The 17,485-nt window shown below is 32.9% G+C and overlaps 1 protein-coding gene across 1 annotated transcript; it reads right to left on the minus strand.

Moving 5' to 3' along the window:
• Positions 1–955, minus strand: LOC133303204 (phytosulfokines-like). Its single transcript, XM_061503082.1, has 2 exons — positions 644–955; positions 1–553 (listed from the first exon to the last, which is right to left on the minus strand). Exons 1-2 carry the CDS (start codon positions 755–757, stop codon positions 440–442), a joined length of 228 nt encoding a protein of 75 aa, XP_061359066.1. The 5' UTR covers positions 758–955; the 3' UTR covers positions 1–439.
• Between the last annotated feature and the right edge of the window lie 16,530 nt (positions 956–17,485).

Here is a 17,485-nt window from a genome sequence, read left to right on the forward strand (position 1 = left end):
TTGAGTTGGCAGTGCACGCTCAATTAATTTCTTTTGCGTGTTTTTAGCATTCTTTAAGCTGACGTTGTGAGTTTATTGTGATGCAATCTCCAACTTCAGGTTCGGTACCACAGGTTGTGAACCAAAATATGAAATATTCTGGAGCCGGTAAGTCAGATATGAATGTCAAAAGAAGGAAGAGACACATCCTAATAATAACTGATGACCTCTCACTCTATCAACAAGACAAATATTTTCATAAAATCCCAATTTCATACAATATACATATAAGCAAAAGAGAATTAAAAAAAAAAAAAAAAATCCCTTTTCAAGTTACGGTCCCAAATGAACTAGTGACCTACACCTCATGTATCTAAAACAAGCTTAAAAGAACTCTTGCTCCTGTCTTGATATGTGGTTGCTACAGAACCAGGAGATATAATTTTTTTTTATTTTTTTTTCAAGGTTTATGCTTCTGCGTATAAATATAGTCGACGTGAGCGGTAAGTGTTCTCCTCATCAAGCATTCATCCTCTCCAACGCCTTCGCAGCTCTCATCAAATGCTTCAAAATTCTACATATATGAAATCAAGATCATACACTTAATTAGTCATCAACATGAAGTAACTTAGAAGTGAATATATAGCACCAAAATTCAACCAACCTGATACTGTGTTTTTACCAAGGATTCCTTGTGAAAAGTTGGTTCAGGGCGTGTGGCATGGACAAGCATGTAGCAGAGGAACAGGGTGAAGAACAGGGCTGTGACCTTGGTCATCTTTGCTTTATGTCAGAGATGGCAGAAAATTTATTAAGGAAGAAAGAAAAAGAGGTTGAGGCTTGAATGAAAGAGGGAATTAAACAAGGTATTTTATAGAGGCAAAGATGCAAATGGAGGTGTGAACCTTGGAAAGTGAGTAGGGGCTTTATTTATTGTGGCTGATAATCAAAGACCAACGAGGCATTGTGGCACCAATGAAACAGAAGTAGATGAATAAAAGAAACCCAAAAGCCTTTTTTTTTCCTTTGTTTAAATAAACAGTCACGTGAATAGTGGACAAAAATTGACGAACAAAAAAGCAACCACATTAACTAAACGAGAAGGAAAAAATGTGTATTATTTTAAAGGAGGTAAAATTATGTTATTTTAAGAGAGAGAAAGAGATAGATAAAGAAGAGAGAGAGTTAACAAAAAAAATAAAAGTGTGAGACCCATCTTTTTATGATAGTGAAATGACACAAATTTTGTCATTTAAAAGGATGAACACTTTTCTCAAACGAGAAACGCATTACAAAGGAAAGGAATAAATCTTTGGTACTACTGTTGTACCTAGATTCAGTGCATCTCATCAATGAGAGCATTACTCATCAGAGGAGAGAGAAAATCTGATAGAAAAAACAGAATTTTAACTAACATGTAATATTTTCATTGGTGAGGTGTACTGAATCTTTGGTACAGCAGTAGTACCAAAGATTTATTCAAAGGAAAGGAAGGGTTCGAAATTCGAAATCCTCTTTAATAATAGCAACAGTGACCAAAATGCCACTATTCACGTACTTATTTACCCAAATGCCATGCGAACAATGTTATTTCTAAATATGCCACGAGTGCAAGTTCATTACAGTGTCCAGTGAACTTGATTTGCTGATGTGACATGTTTCTGGTGGACAACAATTTCTCTACTGGGAGTAGCGAACTACGTTGCAATAAATGCAGTTGCACTCTGACACATTGGCAGGACACGTGGAGAAGTCTGCTGCCATATCCAGCGAACTAGGTGTGCCATGTGGCAGCATCTCACCTAGTTCGCTAAAGGTCCAAGCGAACTAGGTGTCACACGGCAACTCTATGCTAGTTCGCTACATGGGCCAGCGAACTAGCTACCGACAGTTACAGTTCGCTATCAAATATAGCGAACTCAGTGCTATTTATAGCCCCCAACTCTCACCTTCAATTTGGAAATCTGGTGCATTTTTTCAAAATAACCCCGATATCTTCTTCTTGTTTTTTGTATTTTGTATTTCATATTTCACGACATAACGAGTAAGAGCAGCAATGATTTAATCGCCATTTTATATTACAATGAGAGGAGATATTTTGGACCGAACGATCAAGTGTTTGAAGGAGATATGAAGATGTTCCGCATGAGCCCCATTGCAAATATAATGACCTGAAGATGTTCCTTAATAATAGTTGGAAATTTATTAGGAATTTTACATATCTCATTTTTAAATAGAGTCAACTAAACAGTAACTATTGGCTCAAATGATAAAGATTAACAAGCTTATTTCCCTTAATCAGAGATATTGAATTCAAATCAGGAAATTAAAAAAATGGTCTAGGGAGAAATGGGTCCAATAATATTCAAAGTGAATTAATTAGATAATCGGTAAATTGATCAATATTTGAAAAAAAATATCTAGAGTGAACAAATCATTCGTCCCGGATGAACTCAAGAGGGGTGTGAATTGAGTTTTATAAAAATAATTTGCTAATTAAAATTAACTAAAAGCAATAAATCAAGATAAGGATGGAGAGATATTAACACAATAATTTTTACGTGGAAAACCTAAAAGGGAGAAAAATCACGGGCCCTAATATCGAATACTGAAATTCGACGGGCAACTCCACTATGAAACTTCTGTATAAGGAGTTCCCTAGTATCCTAGTTTCCTAGTCTACCCCTTACATAAATTCCCACCTGGTTTCCTAGTTTCTCAGTACGAAATCCTAACCCTTTCGGATTCCGAAACCCTATCACACAAGGGTTCTCAAGTCACTCTCAATTTCTAAAGAAAAAGAGATATATTGGTATCCCAGTTTCCCAACATAAGAACTGGTATCCAAGTTTTTCAGTACAGACCTTCAAAAGGTAAAGAAGAAATTTACAATTAAATGATTTACCTCAGTGCTTCTGTTCCTCAAGCAGATAGGTACTCTGAATTCCTATGGAGAAATATTCACTTTGCCAAAAGATGAATGCATGAATAATTGTTTTTGAGAAAGCTCTTCAATTGATGCACAAGAAAGAATCTTAATCTTGAAAATTTAATACTCTCTCTTGTATATTCTTCTCTCTTCTCTCTCTTATATTTTCTCCTCTCATAAATAATATGCAATGAGCCTTATTTATAATAATAATATTTTCTCTCTCCTAAAAGCCCAAAAGATATAAATTTGAAATATTTCCCAAAAACTAACCAAAAATCTTTTACCTTTAAATGAAATTTTAAATGCAATTTTCAAAAATAAGATTTCTGATTTTTTCAAATAAAAAATATGTAAAGCTTAAATATCTTATTCTATATTATGCAATGCAATTCTAATCTAAATCTTTAGCAAAGAATATTTTATTTCTCTTACATGAAATCTAAAATGATAATATTTATCCTAAAATTTACTTGATCCTATGTCTTTCTCTCTGTTCATGGTATCTTCCATATCTTCTCCAATCTTCATCCAATCTTCAATTATCTTGAATACTATTTCAAATCAAAATAAATATTATTCTGAAATCTCAAACAATCAGCTCATTAGTATTTTCAAGACAATAAATTATTACCAATTAAATTAACATTAAATTGATTGTAATCATCAAAATATATTTTAAATCAATTAAACATTTGGAATATAACAAATATCAAACACAAATCCAAATTGGGAGAGTAGTCCAGTAAAAGAATTACTGAATAAGGCAATAATGTGGCGCAATTGGGAGTGGCAAATAAACTTGGATGATGATACACTGATTTAACATTTTATTTTCATGTGCGTTAACCATGTTCTACTTCAATTAGCGTATGTGCCTCTCAACCATTAAATTTTAAACCGTAACCTTTATACTTTTTTAAATATATAGGCGACCTGCTTTCCCCCAAGAACTTGCAAATGATTTGTGTAGGATGTATTTCATTTGGTAAAAATGGTACGAAAACAAACTGATGCTTTTATTTATTTGAAGATATGCTTAGAATGTCGCATTAGAAGTATTGTGACATCTCTTGACCTCATGAATGGACTACATCCAACGAATCTCAATATTAATTAGGACTTTTCGAAGGTCTAGTCATAGTACCAATTCACATCCAAACGCACGTTAAGCTGTGGATCATCGGTTTGGAATCTTGTTTCATTTTCCACTACTCAGTTTATAAGAGAAAGATGGGATTAATTCGATTTTACGTTCTAGAATGCCCCAGAAAGCTTCAAACATTTTTTCCAATAATATTTGGTATGATATGAAACTATTATTAGGTCATCCTGAAATGAAAATTATTATTTTTTAGGTAAGGTGTGAGGATACTCCTATTGAATATATATATATATATATATATATATATCAATTAATGTCTAAGTGACCACCGGGTTTGTTGACTTTGAAATACATATAAATGCATTTACTAAAAAGTGAGAAGTCATAATTGTATTGAAATCTTCTATGTCAATTTTGCTCTTTACTATTCGGACTATTTTTTATTTTTTTTTGGTAAACGCTATCCGGACTATTTAATTATGACAATTTAGTACAAATAAAATTGGAGATAAAAGTTACTTCTAATTTTTTTTTTTTTAGTATTAACCCATTAAAATTGAAAGGACATAGAAATAGATTAGAAAAATTGATTTTGTCACAATTCATAAGTAATGTAAAAAAATAGTTTGAGAGCAGGGCATCATTTTCCATATGAAATGTACACTTTGTGCGATATAAAATTATTGAGTTAAAGATACCCTCATGTCCAAACATGCATTATGATCCATGTGAACCTCTCAAAGCGATGATTCATAGGTGCTAGGAGGCGCCTGCACGAATCAGGACAAACTGGAGAGCAGTAATGATAGCACTGAATGATCTTTGATTTTTTAGCGAGTATAATGATCTTTAATGGCTGAAAAAAGGTCATATATTCTGCAATTAGTTGTAATTATAAATGACTATAAGAACCACATTTTGCATATGGCATGTGGCCAAAGGACAATGTATATAATATCTATATGCATATCATAAGTTTTGTCTCTCCGTTGCCTCTCAAGGTTAACTTTAGTTTTTTTCTTTTCCTCCACTATAATATAGTTTATTGGCCGTAGCCTCGGCAGTTCATACATAAAAGACGACCCCGTATATTCTCCTGAGAATCATTTTGTCCTTTTATGTTAGAAAAAGTTTGAAACTTCCGTGTAAGGTTGAAAATGAAAGATGGATTTACATTGTCTATGAAAAATATTATTTATGTATCTCAATGTTGAGACCAAAGCTGGTAAAATAGGTTTAACCTATTGAATTTCCTTATTTAACTCGTAAAAAATGGTGGGTTGGGTTGAAAATTTCAATTTATCAACCTGTTTGAACCCACCCCATTTAAAGACGGGTCAAAATAGGTTCAACCCGGGACAAGACAGGGCTGGGCGGGTTGACCTGTCGGTTAATTTTTTTTTAAATATTAATTCATGATAAATTTTACATTTTTTTGTCATCATTTGATACATTTTACATATATGGAGAATATAATTTTTGAAAATAAAATTATTTTTTTAAAATATTGGCAGGTTGGAGGGGCAGGGCTGGTCGAGGTGGGTTGAAATTTTCAACATACTTTCAAAAGCGGGGCAGGACTGGTTGGGTTACTTTAAGACGCTAATTTTTGCTATTATTGTGAGCCCACAATAGTTCGCATTTTTTGCATATAAATATAATAGTGCTATTGTTGAAATATAATTTTTGGTTAGCGTTGGTCTTGGTTGATACCGTTAATTTGTTTTTAATAATTAATTCTTTCAATAAATTTTAGATTTGTTTTATGGAGAATCCTTGGTTTCCATTAAGACTCATTCCTTATTGTTTAACACAAAATAAAATAGCACATAAACATCAGTTGAATCAAAATACGGTAAAAATGTTTCCTTTTTGTTTAACAAATGTTTTCCTTTTAAAACAAATTTTGTATTTAACATAATTCAAATATATAACTATAACTCATACTAGTTGCAGAATTATAAATCTAGTCATATCATATGTAACAGCCCATTGTACACCGGTATTGTTAACATTAATTATGATATTAAGCGCAGTTACAATCACAACAATTCATTTATAAAAATGCGAATAAACTTTTTCCGATTATTACGCGAGCATTTAAAACAATAAAAGCGTAATAATTAAAAGTTGTGACCATAACTGTAAACTCTTGCGGAATACTTACTTAAACTAGTTTTACATCTTACTTTACTTATTATAAGTCACTAAGGGGTTCCCATAAAACCACTTAGCCAATTTGTCAATATTACGTTTTTACCTATCCGAACATGGTTCACTAATTATTTTTCTGCGAACACACCTGACCAAATCAGACCTTCCTCTCTAGTTATCTTTTTTTCTTATTTAATTCCATTTCTAAAAAGCTATCACACGCTTTAATCGGAGCTCGTTTGCTTCAGTTATCGCCGTTTGAAGTTGGACAAGCAAAACTGCCAACCAATCCCAAAACAGCTCAAAACATCTCTCATTCCATGAATTACTGCATAAATTGTACTCATCCAATTGCTCTCATATTTTTATGCTACAAACTAGACACCTCAAACTTCAATTTGATATATCATACACTTAATTTGACTGAGAAACGAAGTGGAAATTAATTTCCCAAAAACTGCCAAAGACAGCCCTTGCATAATAGGGTTCTGGGCAGTCCGTGTTCTATAAATCCTAAAGGGTTGCTTGCAACCCAAAATTTGCTCATATTTTAGCACCATGTAAAGGACATCTCAAGATTTAAAATGACGTATGGAACGTCCCTATCGGACCTCTGTGTAGGGAGATATGCTCTCTCGAAGTTCGTCTAAAATCTGCCAATTCTACAGAAAATTTGCCAGAGTTTCCTTTGTTTTTCCTATAATCCCCAAATTTGCATAAGCTCACTAGTGCCTCAAATGTACCTAATAATCAAATGGGTGACACACACAAGGACCAACAATGCCTTGGGGTTTTTACAACCCAACTCAGTTTATATTTATTACACAATATAACTCACTTTAAATCCTTAAATGGTTTCAATCAACAAAGTCTCTTTTCATGCATATTTCCAATATACAAGTAATCATAAACCTACAATAGGCCTAAAGCCCTTTCATCATAGTATATCATGCATTTCTTGTACATTTACAACATTTAACTTACATATTACAACTTACAACTTCAACTTCAAATTACAACTTACAAATATTACAACTTTAATTACAATTCGAAACATAAGCTTAAATGACACAAACTACTAGACTTAGGCAAAACGATATGAACAAATATGCTAATGAAACTCATCCTACATACATATGAGATGTTCATGCCCTAAGTCTAGCCTAGGCCACATGGCCATCAAAATGCAAAATAATGAAATGCTCCATCTAATCATCCCACGGTCTTCTTGCCCGCGCTCCAACGCCACTGCTAGCTCCTGAAATAAAGCCCCCAAGACTGGGTGAGATATACGAATATATCTCAGTAACCCAGAGGTTCTGGAGAAAACTCCGCCCAATGGTTCACTTCGAAGCATATAAATAATATAAAACAACCACTTTCAAAACGGGATAAAGCAAGGGATTTAGAGAAACTGGGGAATATCGGGATATAAAATACGACGAAGCTGGAATGGTAGCTACCAATACCACGCAACGTCCTCGGCATATAAGCCTACGGGTCTCATCCAAGGCGTGTTCCAAGAACCACAACCAAGGTACCGCTTCCATCCATATACACCCGAGACTTCCTAATGTGCTCATACCCGGATGACACACCACGACCCTAGGTCAACTGGAACTCCCTCTCGGAGACCTATCCAGTGGAAGTCCGCACTGCCCGAAGGCTACACTGTCTACTGGCCAGAGACTCGGTACATAAGTACCCTAGTAAATACTACATGCATGCTCATGCTGTTCTACACTACTCATATACATTTCCTACCAATACCATCAACTGGCATGGTGGAACACACAAGGGGAACAAGCCCCAGTACCAAGAGGTTACCTTGATCTGTTCCTCCACTTAGCTCCACAGCAGTTTATTTCCCAAACTTGTTACTCAACAGAATGCGTCAATCCACTTGGTCCAGGACCAAGGGCAATCCACCGATTTACGGTTCGGGATTCAAATCGACGTACGACAACCTACACAACTATGTACAGCCATCAGTACACGTCAATTCTATCAAAACGCGAAAAACGTCAAAACCACCCCCTCCCAACGGAAGGTTCGGCCAAAGAAGGCAAATTTTCAACTTTATTTTTCTAAATTTTCTTTCTCATTTTATTACACATCCTTAGGTTGCCAAGAGGCTAATTCAAGTGTCATTTTTCCGTTTTACGTCTTTTAAGCATCGTTTTGCTAAATAATTCACTCTAGGTTCTTTTATGTCCTTAAATACAATTTATTATTTTCCATTGATTCTACCACTTTCCAACCACCACACAACCCATTTTAATACCACTCAACACTTGATATATCATCCAATCATCACAAACAACCTCAACTCCCTAATGCTCCCTTTATGGCCGAATTACACGCTTGGAATTTCCAAAGGATTCTCACTCAATTTTCATCTTTCCACACCTCTTACAACACCATTATATTAACAGATAATCATCTAACAACTCACCAATAACATCTTAAAACATTTTTCCAAAATCCAAGTCATGACACTTCAAAAATATTCTAAAAAGTTACAAAATCACATTTTTCACCTAAAATTTTCATTGCATCTATAGTTAATACATATTATTCTAAGACACTTTCATGTACAGACTTTTTCCAATTGAGCTCTCTAACATCACACATCAAAATTTCAAGGTCTAGGGTTCATGAATATCAACTACAATCAAACCATGTAAATGGGGTGAAAATATACTCACAACCAAGGCTTGATGCTACCCCAAGACTCCTCCAAGCAATGGAAGCTGAAATGACTCCATGAACCTCCATTTTTTCCCAAAATTCGAATATGAACTTTTCTTGGATCTCCCTAAAGACGCGGTTTCAAGGCTCAAGAGTGGTACCAATGTGATTAGAAGGTTCTTTCCAGCAAATTTCAACACAAAATTTGTTGAATTTGGTGGAGAAATGGCTAGTTTGTGAAGGAAAGAAAATCAAAGGTTCATGACAATGGGGGGGCTGTTTCAAGGGAAGAAGAAAGGGGAAGGAGAGAGAAAATGAGAGGAAAATAGGGTTGTGAAGTCACTTAAGAGATTTATTCCCTAGGTGGGTCCCACACGCGTTTTAAATTTAATCAATCACCTAATTTCGACCACAAATTCATAACCTACATATTTTTCTGGTTCATGACATATTTTTGTTTCTTAAAAATACTGATAAAATTTTTACGCTTATCGGTACAACTATACCGCAGTATTTTTACACTGAAAAAATCACTATTCATCAAAAATTTTGAAACTTGCCTACCCACTCAATTTTTCATTCTGAACCCATTTTGAGGGTTATTTTTATCATCTGAGACCTTCTACTCAATTTTTATCTTCCTAGGTTTGCGTGTTGGCTAATTACTGTTTTGCCTTTTCTTTGTATTTTGACCTAATCTTTAGGATTTTCACTAATTCTTCATTTAATTACTCATTTAATATTTTAAATACTTAATTTAAAATTACGAGGTGTTATATCATACAATACTTATTAGTTATTGCCAAGTGGTTCCCATTAACCAACAAGGCCGGTTTCACATTTTTGTCAATTCCTACACAGACCAGCCTTCGGCTTTTTCCTAAACTACAGATGAATTACATGTCCATAAATTCTCATCTTTTATTATGTTATTATAGACTTCTATAGCTTTCCAACAACATTTTACACGCCTCAATATAAGTTGTATAACTCCAGATATGCCCGTCGTAAGATAATTGTGTAAAACAATCTGTAATGAATAAAGGGCAGTGCACAAAACCCAAAATCAATGCATGTTCCAGTACCCAGAATAATCTTAAATTTTTTATTAATAAATTAGACATATAGGACTTTAATTTGACATATGATACATCTTGTTTTGTTAAGGAACGAAGGAGATATATGCATTTGAAGTTGCTGCCATAACTGGCAGTAACACTGTGTTCCAGAATAGTACTCAAACATCCATTTTTTGGGTATGTTTTACAACCCAAAATTGTCCCATATTTCAGGAAAATGAAGTAGACATCCTAAACTTCATTTTGATACCTCACACACTTCATTTGACTAACAATTGCGTGAGCTATGATTTTCTGAAGTTGGAGGTGATTCTTAGGTTTTTTTATTAATTTTGACAGCACCTAGTGGTAAATTCCATATAATGTTATTACTTCTAATCTTGTTACCTAATTGACATGGAATGGCAACTCATTGCCTAACAAACTTGGGTGCTCTTACATTCTCTCAACAATTCATGAATTTTGTCTTTTTCTTGGGACACAAGTTACCTTCAATATGTTACTTAAATTTCAAGTTATTCCAATTTTAACTTAGCATGCATAATTCCATTACACCATTATACCATTATGCTTCATACACTTGTGTCAAGGCTTTACAATCTCAAATAGGCTCTATGCCCTTTCATCATATGAACGTAAAGTCCATAATTACATAATGTCCAAGTATACATGACTACATTACATCAATGTTTCAAATCACATGTACCAACAAAATACATCAAATTGACTTAGCTATACAAAACAATGTTCACAGTACTTGAATGCCCCAACAACATGAAGGACGCCAAGTGTAACGACCCGAAATTAAAAATTAAAACAATGGAATCGCCACCGATTTTATTTAAATGGAAAAATTGGAAAACTTTTTATTGCAAACTAGTCTTTTAAAAATTTAGATCAAGGTTAGGGAGTCTAATTATGAGCAGGGAAGGGTGAAAATTTAATCCCACTGCACCCCTGACAGATCCGTCCAAAAACGGTTACCTTAAATTAATTGTGCAAATTGTTAATAGCTTTTAAAAATATTTGCTTTATCCCTTAAAAAAATAAATATGATTGTTTAGGAAGTATGAAGAATAAATTATTAAATTTTTATTTTAGCTTGACGGAAAGAGTTCTGCTCCATCGTATTCTCTGGTGTAGTGAAGAATTCAAAGCTACATCGTTCTTTAGGAAAATGTTTGTGTGTTTATTGATTTTAATTTTAAAAAATTCATTTTGATTATATTCGATGTTCCCGGATTATCAGGTTGTCCCAACCAAAATGATCTGAGCAAGATGTATAATTAACAAGTTGTCTCAACTCAGCTAATCAATATATAATAATTTTAATATTATAATTTCATTACGAGTCATGGATCACTAAGCTGTCTCAGCCAAAATGATCCAAACAAAATATTTTGAGTTAACAAGCCGTCACGACTCAGTTAACTCCCATTTTAATTAATAGTGAAATGATCCTATTTATACTTTATCTTCTAAATTAAACCAAAATCAATAATTTTAACAAAAACTACAATTTTTTGTTCATTTTATTACTATTAAACAGTTTAAAATCACTAGACTGTCGCAATCAAAATGATTCTAAAAATAATGGGATTAACGATAACAATAAAAAAACACAACATAATTTAAAAAATAACAAAGGGACGTTAATATAACATAAATTAAAAAACAAAAGAAGCATCGGCCAACCTTTTATGCTTTCTTACTCTTATTATTATTATTATTATTATTATTATTATTATTTAAAACAAGAACTTAAAATATGTCCACGAATTACACCACATGCTAGATAAGGAATTGGTATGGCGTATAAAAAATGTTAAAACAAGGTGAAGTAAAATAATATCATAGACTAAATTAGATTATGTAAGAAATTTTAAAGTAGGATTATATAATTTTAGAACACCAAAAGATTTAGGCTTACTTGTTGAAGACATAATTCTTGATTTCTTGAAGGCTTTCTTGCTTCTTGTTTGCTCTGACGCTCTTGCAAGATTGGAAAGACTAGGATCTTCTTATGTAATTCACACCACTCTCTGATCACAATTGTTGATGGGGCGAGTTGTGGAGTAATAATTTTCCAACACGTTGTGAATGTAAAGGAGAACTAGCCAAACTTATTAACCCTAGTCCCCTTTCCATCATGGGTCTATAGGTTAGGCCTACACTATTACCCACACTAATCAGTTTATAGATATCCAAACCCAAACCAAATGATCACTTAATTAAATGGGCTTTCTGTTGTACCCCCATATGGATCATGTCTTAGCCCATATGGATCATGTCTTAGCCTATTTTTATTAAAATAAGAAAAACTACAACTGATTAAAGCATATAATGAATATAAAATTTCTAACAGATTAAGGAAAAAAAACAAAAAGTGCAGGCTGTGATGCTTCAGCCCAAAGCTTAAAGTTACTATCTACATTAGGTAAATGATAATAAAAAAATTATAAGAAATAAAATAAATCTAATTCTTTCATCAATAAATCTGCAATTTAAGACCCGTAGTCCTAACATATTAAAAAAAATCAAGTGGTTGTGTTCTTACACATCAATAAACAAACCAAATATTTTTCCCGAGTTAGAGGGTACTTGTCAACCTTACAATTCTCTCCAAAATTTTCTAGGTGTTTGGAAATGAATATACACTCTCAAAGTGTGGATATACAACTTGAAACACTAGGGGTATGTGAATTTTCACAATATGAGGTCAAATATTTGTGACATTGAAATATATAAAAGAATATGTAAATTGTAAAGAACCATTTCAACCCAAAAGTTAAGTTGTTGGGTGAGGCTATATTAATAGTTTTATATTTCTCTAATATGCCTCCTCTCACGGGAGCCCAACGTACTTGAAGGGTGAATGATGCATCAGGCCCAACCTACTTATGTTAAGAAACTTCACATGGGAATAATAACCTTTTTCCTAACGATGCCCATGATAAGGCTTTGGTCTCTATTTCCTTACATGATGCTTGAATTGACTAGGCTTGGGTTATTTTCAAATGTCCATTTTGATTTTTCCTTCCTTCACCTCCAGGTCTTCAGCCTTCCCTTTCTTCTGTTGTTATTTCCCTTTTTTTATGGTCATTTTTCATAGCAAGCAACCATTTGTCTTTGAGCCTTTGACCTGCAAACATCTTGGTAATATTGTTCTCCTTGACAAAATGCTTAGGTTTGACATAATATAAGGGATACAAGATGTCCCAAAGGTAAAAATGCCTTTCCATTTTGATGTTTGTCCTCTTTTAATTTGGCTTTTGCTGAGAAAAGTCTTTTGTTTGACTCAACTATCCAACTCAGATATATCGCTCCCCCATTGCACTATATTTTATTATATTTTTTACTTATTATTTTATTTTTTATCATCACTTTGTTTTGTTTTTTTAATCAACCAAACTAGGTCACTTAGTTGATGGTTTTGTAACTGTTGTTAGCAACCTTTTTTTAATACATGAGTTATATGGGCAAGTAATAATGGCTTATGGAAAATTAAGTTTTAAATAAAAAAAGTGAGGAAACATCAATTAAAATCTAAATACAAAATATTTGAGTAAATTTATAAATAAAACTTATGTAAACTCTTTGAGAAAGAAATTATTTAATTATTAAACAAAATTAGGGTGCTTTCAACACATGATTTCATATGGGTTTGAATGATTTTATGCAATTTGTTTTAGTTAAACTTCAATTAAATCATTGTAAATTTTAAGTTATATATCTTTATTTCTTGAAAGGTAAGATAATTTTCTTCTATGTATCAAAAAGAGAGAGAAAAAGATACACTGCTTCTTATTGTAATTAATAAGATACACTTTTATATTTTTCTATCACATGTCATCACTCAATTTAATAAAATTATTTTTATATTTTTTATATTCGTTATAATGGATTCTACCTTTAAATAATGTAAATATTTATCCGTAAGTGTACCTAATAATTATGTAGCAACTATTATCCTTACTACTAGCAAAAGCTCAAACTCTTAACTTTTAAAGTATTTGCTGATAGGCAATATTTTGACCTTAGTTCGAATTTGAATAATGAGAAACACACAAATCGTTTTGGATCAACAATCAACCTAAAAAATTCCCCCTTGAATGATTAATCATCTATTTTTGTTTATGAATTGCAATACCACAATTTAAGATGCAAATAATTTGATGCCTACCAAATCTCCTTACTCTCCTTAATTAACTTAATTGACGTTGAAAGGATATTCCTCCAAATTCTTGCTAAGGGAGAAATGCCTTATAACAAAAGACATAAGACTAAAGCGAGATCCACAAAGAGATCTGTTAGCGAAGTATAAAACGGTTCCTTGCATGTTATTATAAACTCGGTGTCCCGGGTTCGATCCTTGCCCCCTCCACTTTCTCTTGTGGAATTTCTTAGCATAGGTAGATGGATCTGTGCATTATCCACCTTTCAAGCCCAATAGGCTTTCTTATGTTGGAGCGTGTTAGAAAAGTATATAAATCATTGATAGACCTTTACTTAACAACTTAAGCTACTGGTTTGAAATGGTTCTTTATAGGATCTTTTTGGGTGTTCAACTTTCTTAAATTCATTACTTTTTCTCTTTCTTTGGTTTGCTTGAATTCCTTTTATCAAATAAGTGTTGTTGTTTGACCAAGAGTTAGAGTCCCATTTCTAGATTGCAACTGCAATTGTACTTAATCTTTTTGCCGAAAGCTGCAGATATGTAATTACATCAAGTCCCGAGAAGACTGTGGTTTATGTGGTATATGTACTTGCATGAATTGTGAAATATAACATTTTATGTATGTTGTTTTGTGTGCCACACAAGACGATTGATTCCTTGTGCGAGGTATAAGACAGTTATTTCCTTATGCATGGTATATTGCAAGATGGTTGCTTCCTTGCATAATACATACATTGTAGATCTTTGGCCAGTAGATTTATTATTGCAAACATTGCATTGATATATATATATATATATATATGTATATATATATATATATATATATATATACATATATATATATATACATTCTTTATTGACATGATGTTATGCTATTATGCTTAAAGTGAACTCTGGGGTGGAGGAATCGTCTAAGGATCCATGGTTTATTGAGATGTTTATCTCACCCCACATTTTGGGACTCTCTTTCAGGTACTAATGGTGCATGAGCATGTATTGGGAGGAGGCCATAGTAGATTGTAGTATACTGCATGTTGTTGTTGCTGTTATTTTGATTATTACATTCTATTTTGGATGGATGTATATAATATGCTTATGCGGCCTCATTTTAAGGATATGTCTATTTGATGCATTTTGGGGACTTAGCCCATGATCATAGTGGCTTGGTGTGAACCCATTATTTTTAATATATATATATATATATATATATATATATATATATATATGAAATACCAAAAAAGTAAAAAATAATAAAACATTATCTCTTTTCATCCAATTTAATTTTATTCTCCAACAAATTCAGATTTACCATAGTTCACAAACTTAATTCTAGTTTTACTTTATCAAATAACTTCTAGTTGTGAAAAATTAAATAATCTTTTTTTAAGGTAATTTTTGAATTGAAAAACTAATGTTATTATTATTATTATTTTATTTTCGAAATTAAGCATATTTAGAAATCATATTAGTTCCCTTCGTTAGTTTTCTTTTCTTTATCTTATACCTAGGAATAAAAAGTATCCCCAGATTGTGTACGACTTCCTGCAATGCTCCCATCACTGCTGAAGATATCTCATCTTCATAGCTTTCTACAAGAAGAAAACTCTCTTGCCCACACACGGCACCACCCCTGCAAATCTGCGAAGGACAGAGCATGAAAATAGAAATCAACAGGAATCGAAGTCTAGAAGAAATGCCTAAAGAGGAAATTGGAGGAGACTGACAAAGGACCCAAGTCTGAATATCTAGTAATTCATCGAAGGACCCCAGGTCTTTCTTTAATCCACTGGGCTCATTGAGGAGAGGCTTCTTCTGGTTTCTTCTATAAAAGTTAACGGCAAAGGAGTTGAGGGGAGGGTTAAGAATGAAGAGGAAATTTTAGCAAGTTTGGTGTTACTGCTACATATAACTTAGTGTTAGAGGGGTATTGAGGGTCCAAAGGGGTGATAAAAACATTCTACACGGAGACAAAAAAAAATGGAGTTAGGAGTGTTCTTCTTAATTTTAAGAGAAGTTTTGAAATTTAAAGAAAAAATTGCTCAAGGGCATTCCGATCGGTGTTCAAGAAGAAGAAGAAAAAGTTGATGGAGAGATAGAAGCACCACCAAGACACATATTGCAAAGGTTTAAAAGTTGATTATGTTCAAAGAAGTAGTTAGCACCTCTTATTTCATTGTTGAGAAATAGCTTGTGAGCAACGTTTTCTTTTAATCATGTTTTTTTTTTCTTATTTCTTTTTTTCCATAGCTATTATGTCTGATATGATTTAACAAATAAAAAATATGGTGTACATAGTTGCCAATCCTTCTGATGATTTGTGAGGGAGAATCTTCACGATTTTTGTGGTTTGGTGTTTGCTAGTTTTGTGATTTTGATTACCTTGAACTTTACACTCCACCTATTTGACAAAAGAGAAAGTACAAATGTTGGGTGAACGAGTCATTATGGGTTGATTCAAATGGTGGGGGTATTTGGATGCTTTGTGTATGTGTTTTGTCCTATGCTATGAGAACTGATTTCTAGATTCTTACTTGATTACATCACAACAATACTTTTGAACTTATGTTAAGCCATTTGTTTTAATTATATGCAAATTTGTTATCTTGTGATGTTATTCATGATATACCATCTCTGTAGAAATCTAGTTAGTCATTCTTGTAATCCATACTACATGTAGTCTTGAGTTTGGACCTTGGGTTTTAAAATTTTGTTTGTGTAAATGTTGCTTCTATGCACATATGGCCTGATTTCTAAAGCTTGATATGAGAATTTGTTAAGCTCTCTAATCATATTATTTTGATTATTGGTGGTCTATTTTTCCTCTGATTGTCAGTATTATATGTATATGATCTGATTAGATGTTCCTCTGGTCTATATGTTCTACGGTACATACTTTGTGTTTGTTCTGTTTTAAGAAGAATAAGGAAAAAGAGAGAAGAGTTGGAGCGCTAAATTGGGATTTGAGTAATTCTTTTTGTTTTTGCTGATATGTAGTTGTTTGCTCCATGGTCTTATTTTGTTTACGACAAGGACTTCCGAGAGGTTGTAGCAATTTTTCAAGCACCCATTAAGTTTGATTAAAAATGAAGAATTATTAATCGGCTTGCAGTCTGTACGTAGGTAATAAGTGGCAGTGATCAAACTAGGATAAATTGAGTTTGCATTTTCTCAACCCTTATATTTTATTTTTAGCACTTTAACTGCTTCCTTAATATCTAATATGTGCTAGTATAGATTACTTCATTATATTTGATTGTGTATTATGGTTTGTTTGAATGTATTGACTAACTTTTCATCTGTTGTATATATACTAATTCAAAAATAATAAGGGGAGTTGTTAAAAATTTGTAATACTCAATTCACCCCCTCTT

The sequence above is a fragment of the Gastrolobium bilobum genome, unplaced genomic scaffold (genome assembly GCF_033153095.1).
Source record: "Gastrolobium bilobum isolate Gb01-03AN ecotype WA unplaced genomic scaffold, APGP_CSIRO_Gbil_v1 utg2492, whole genome shotgun sequence".
NCBI lineage: Eukaryota > Viridiplantae > Streptophyta > Magnoliopsida > Fabales > Fabaceae > Gastrolobium > Gastrolobium bilobum.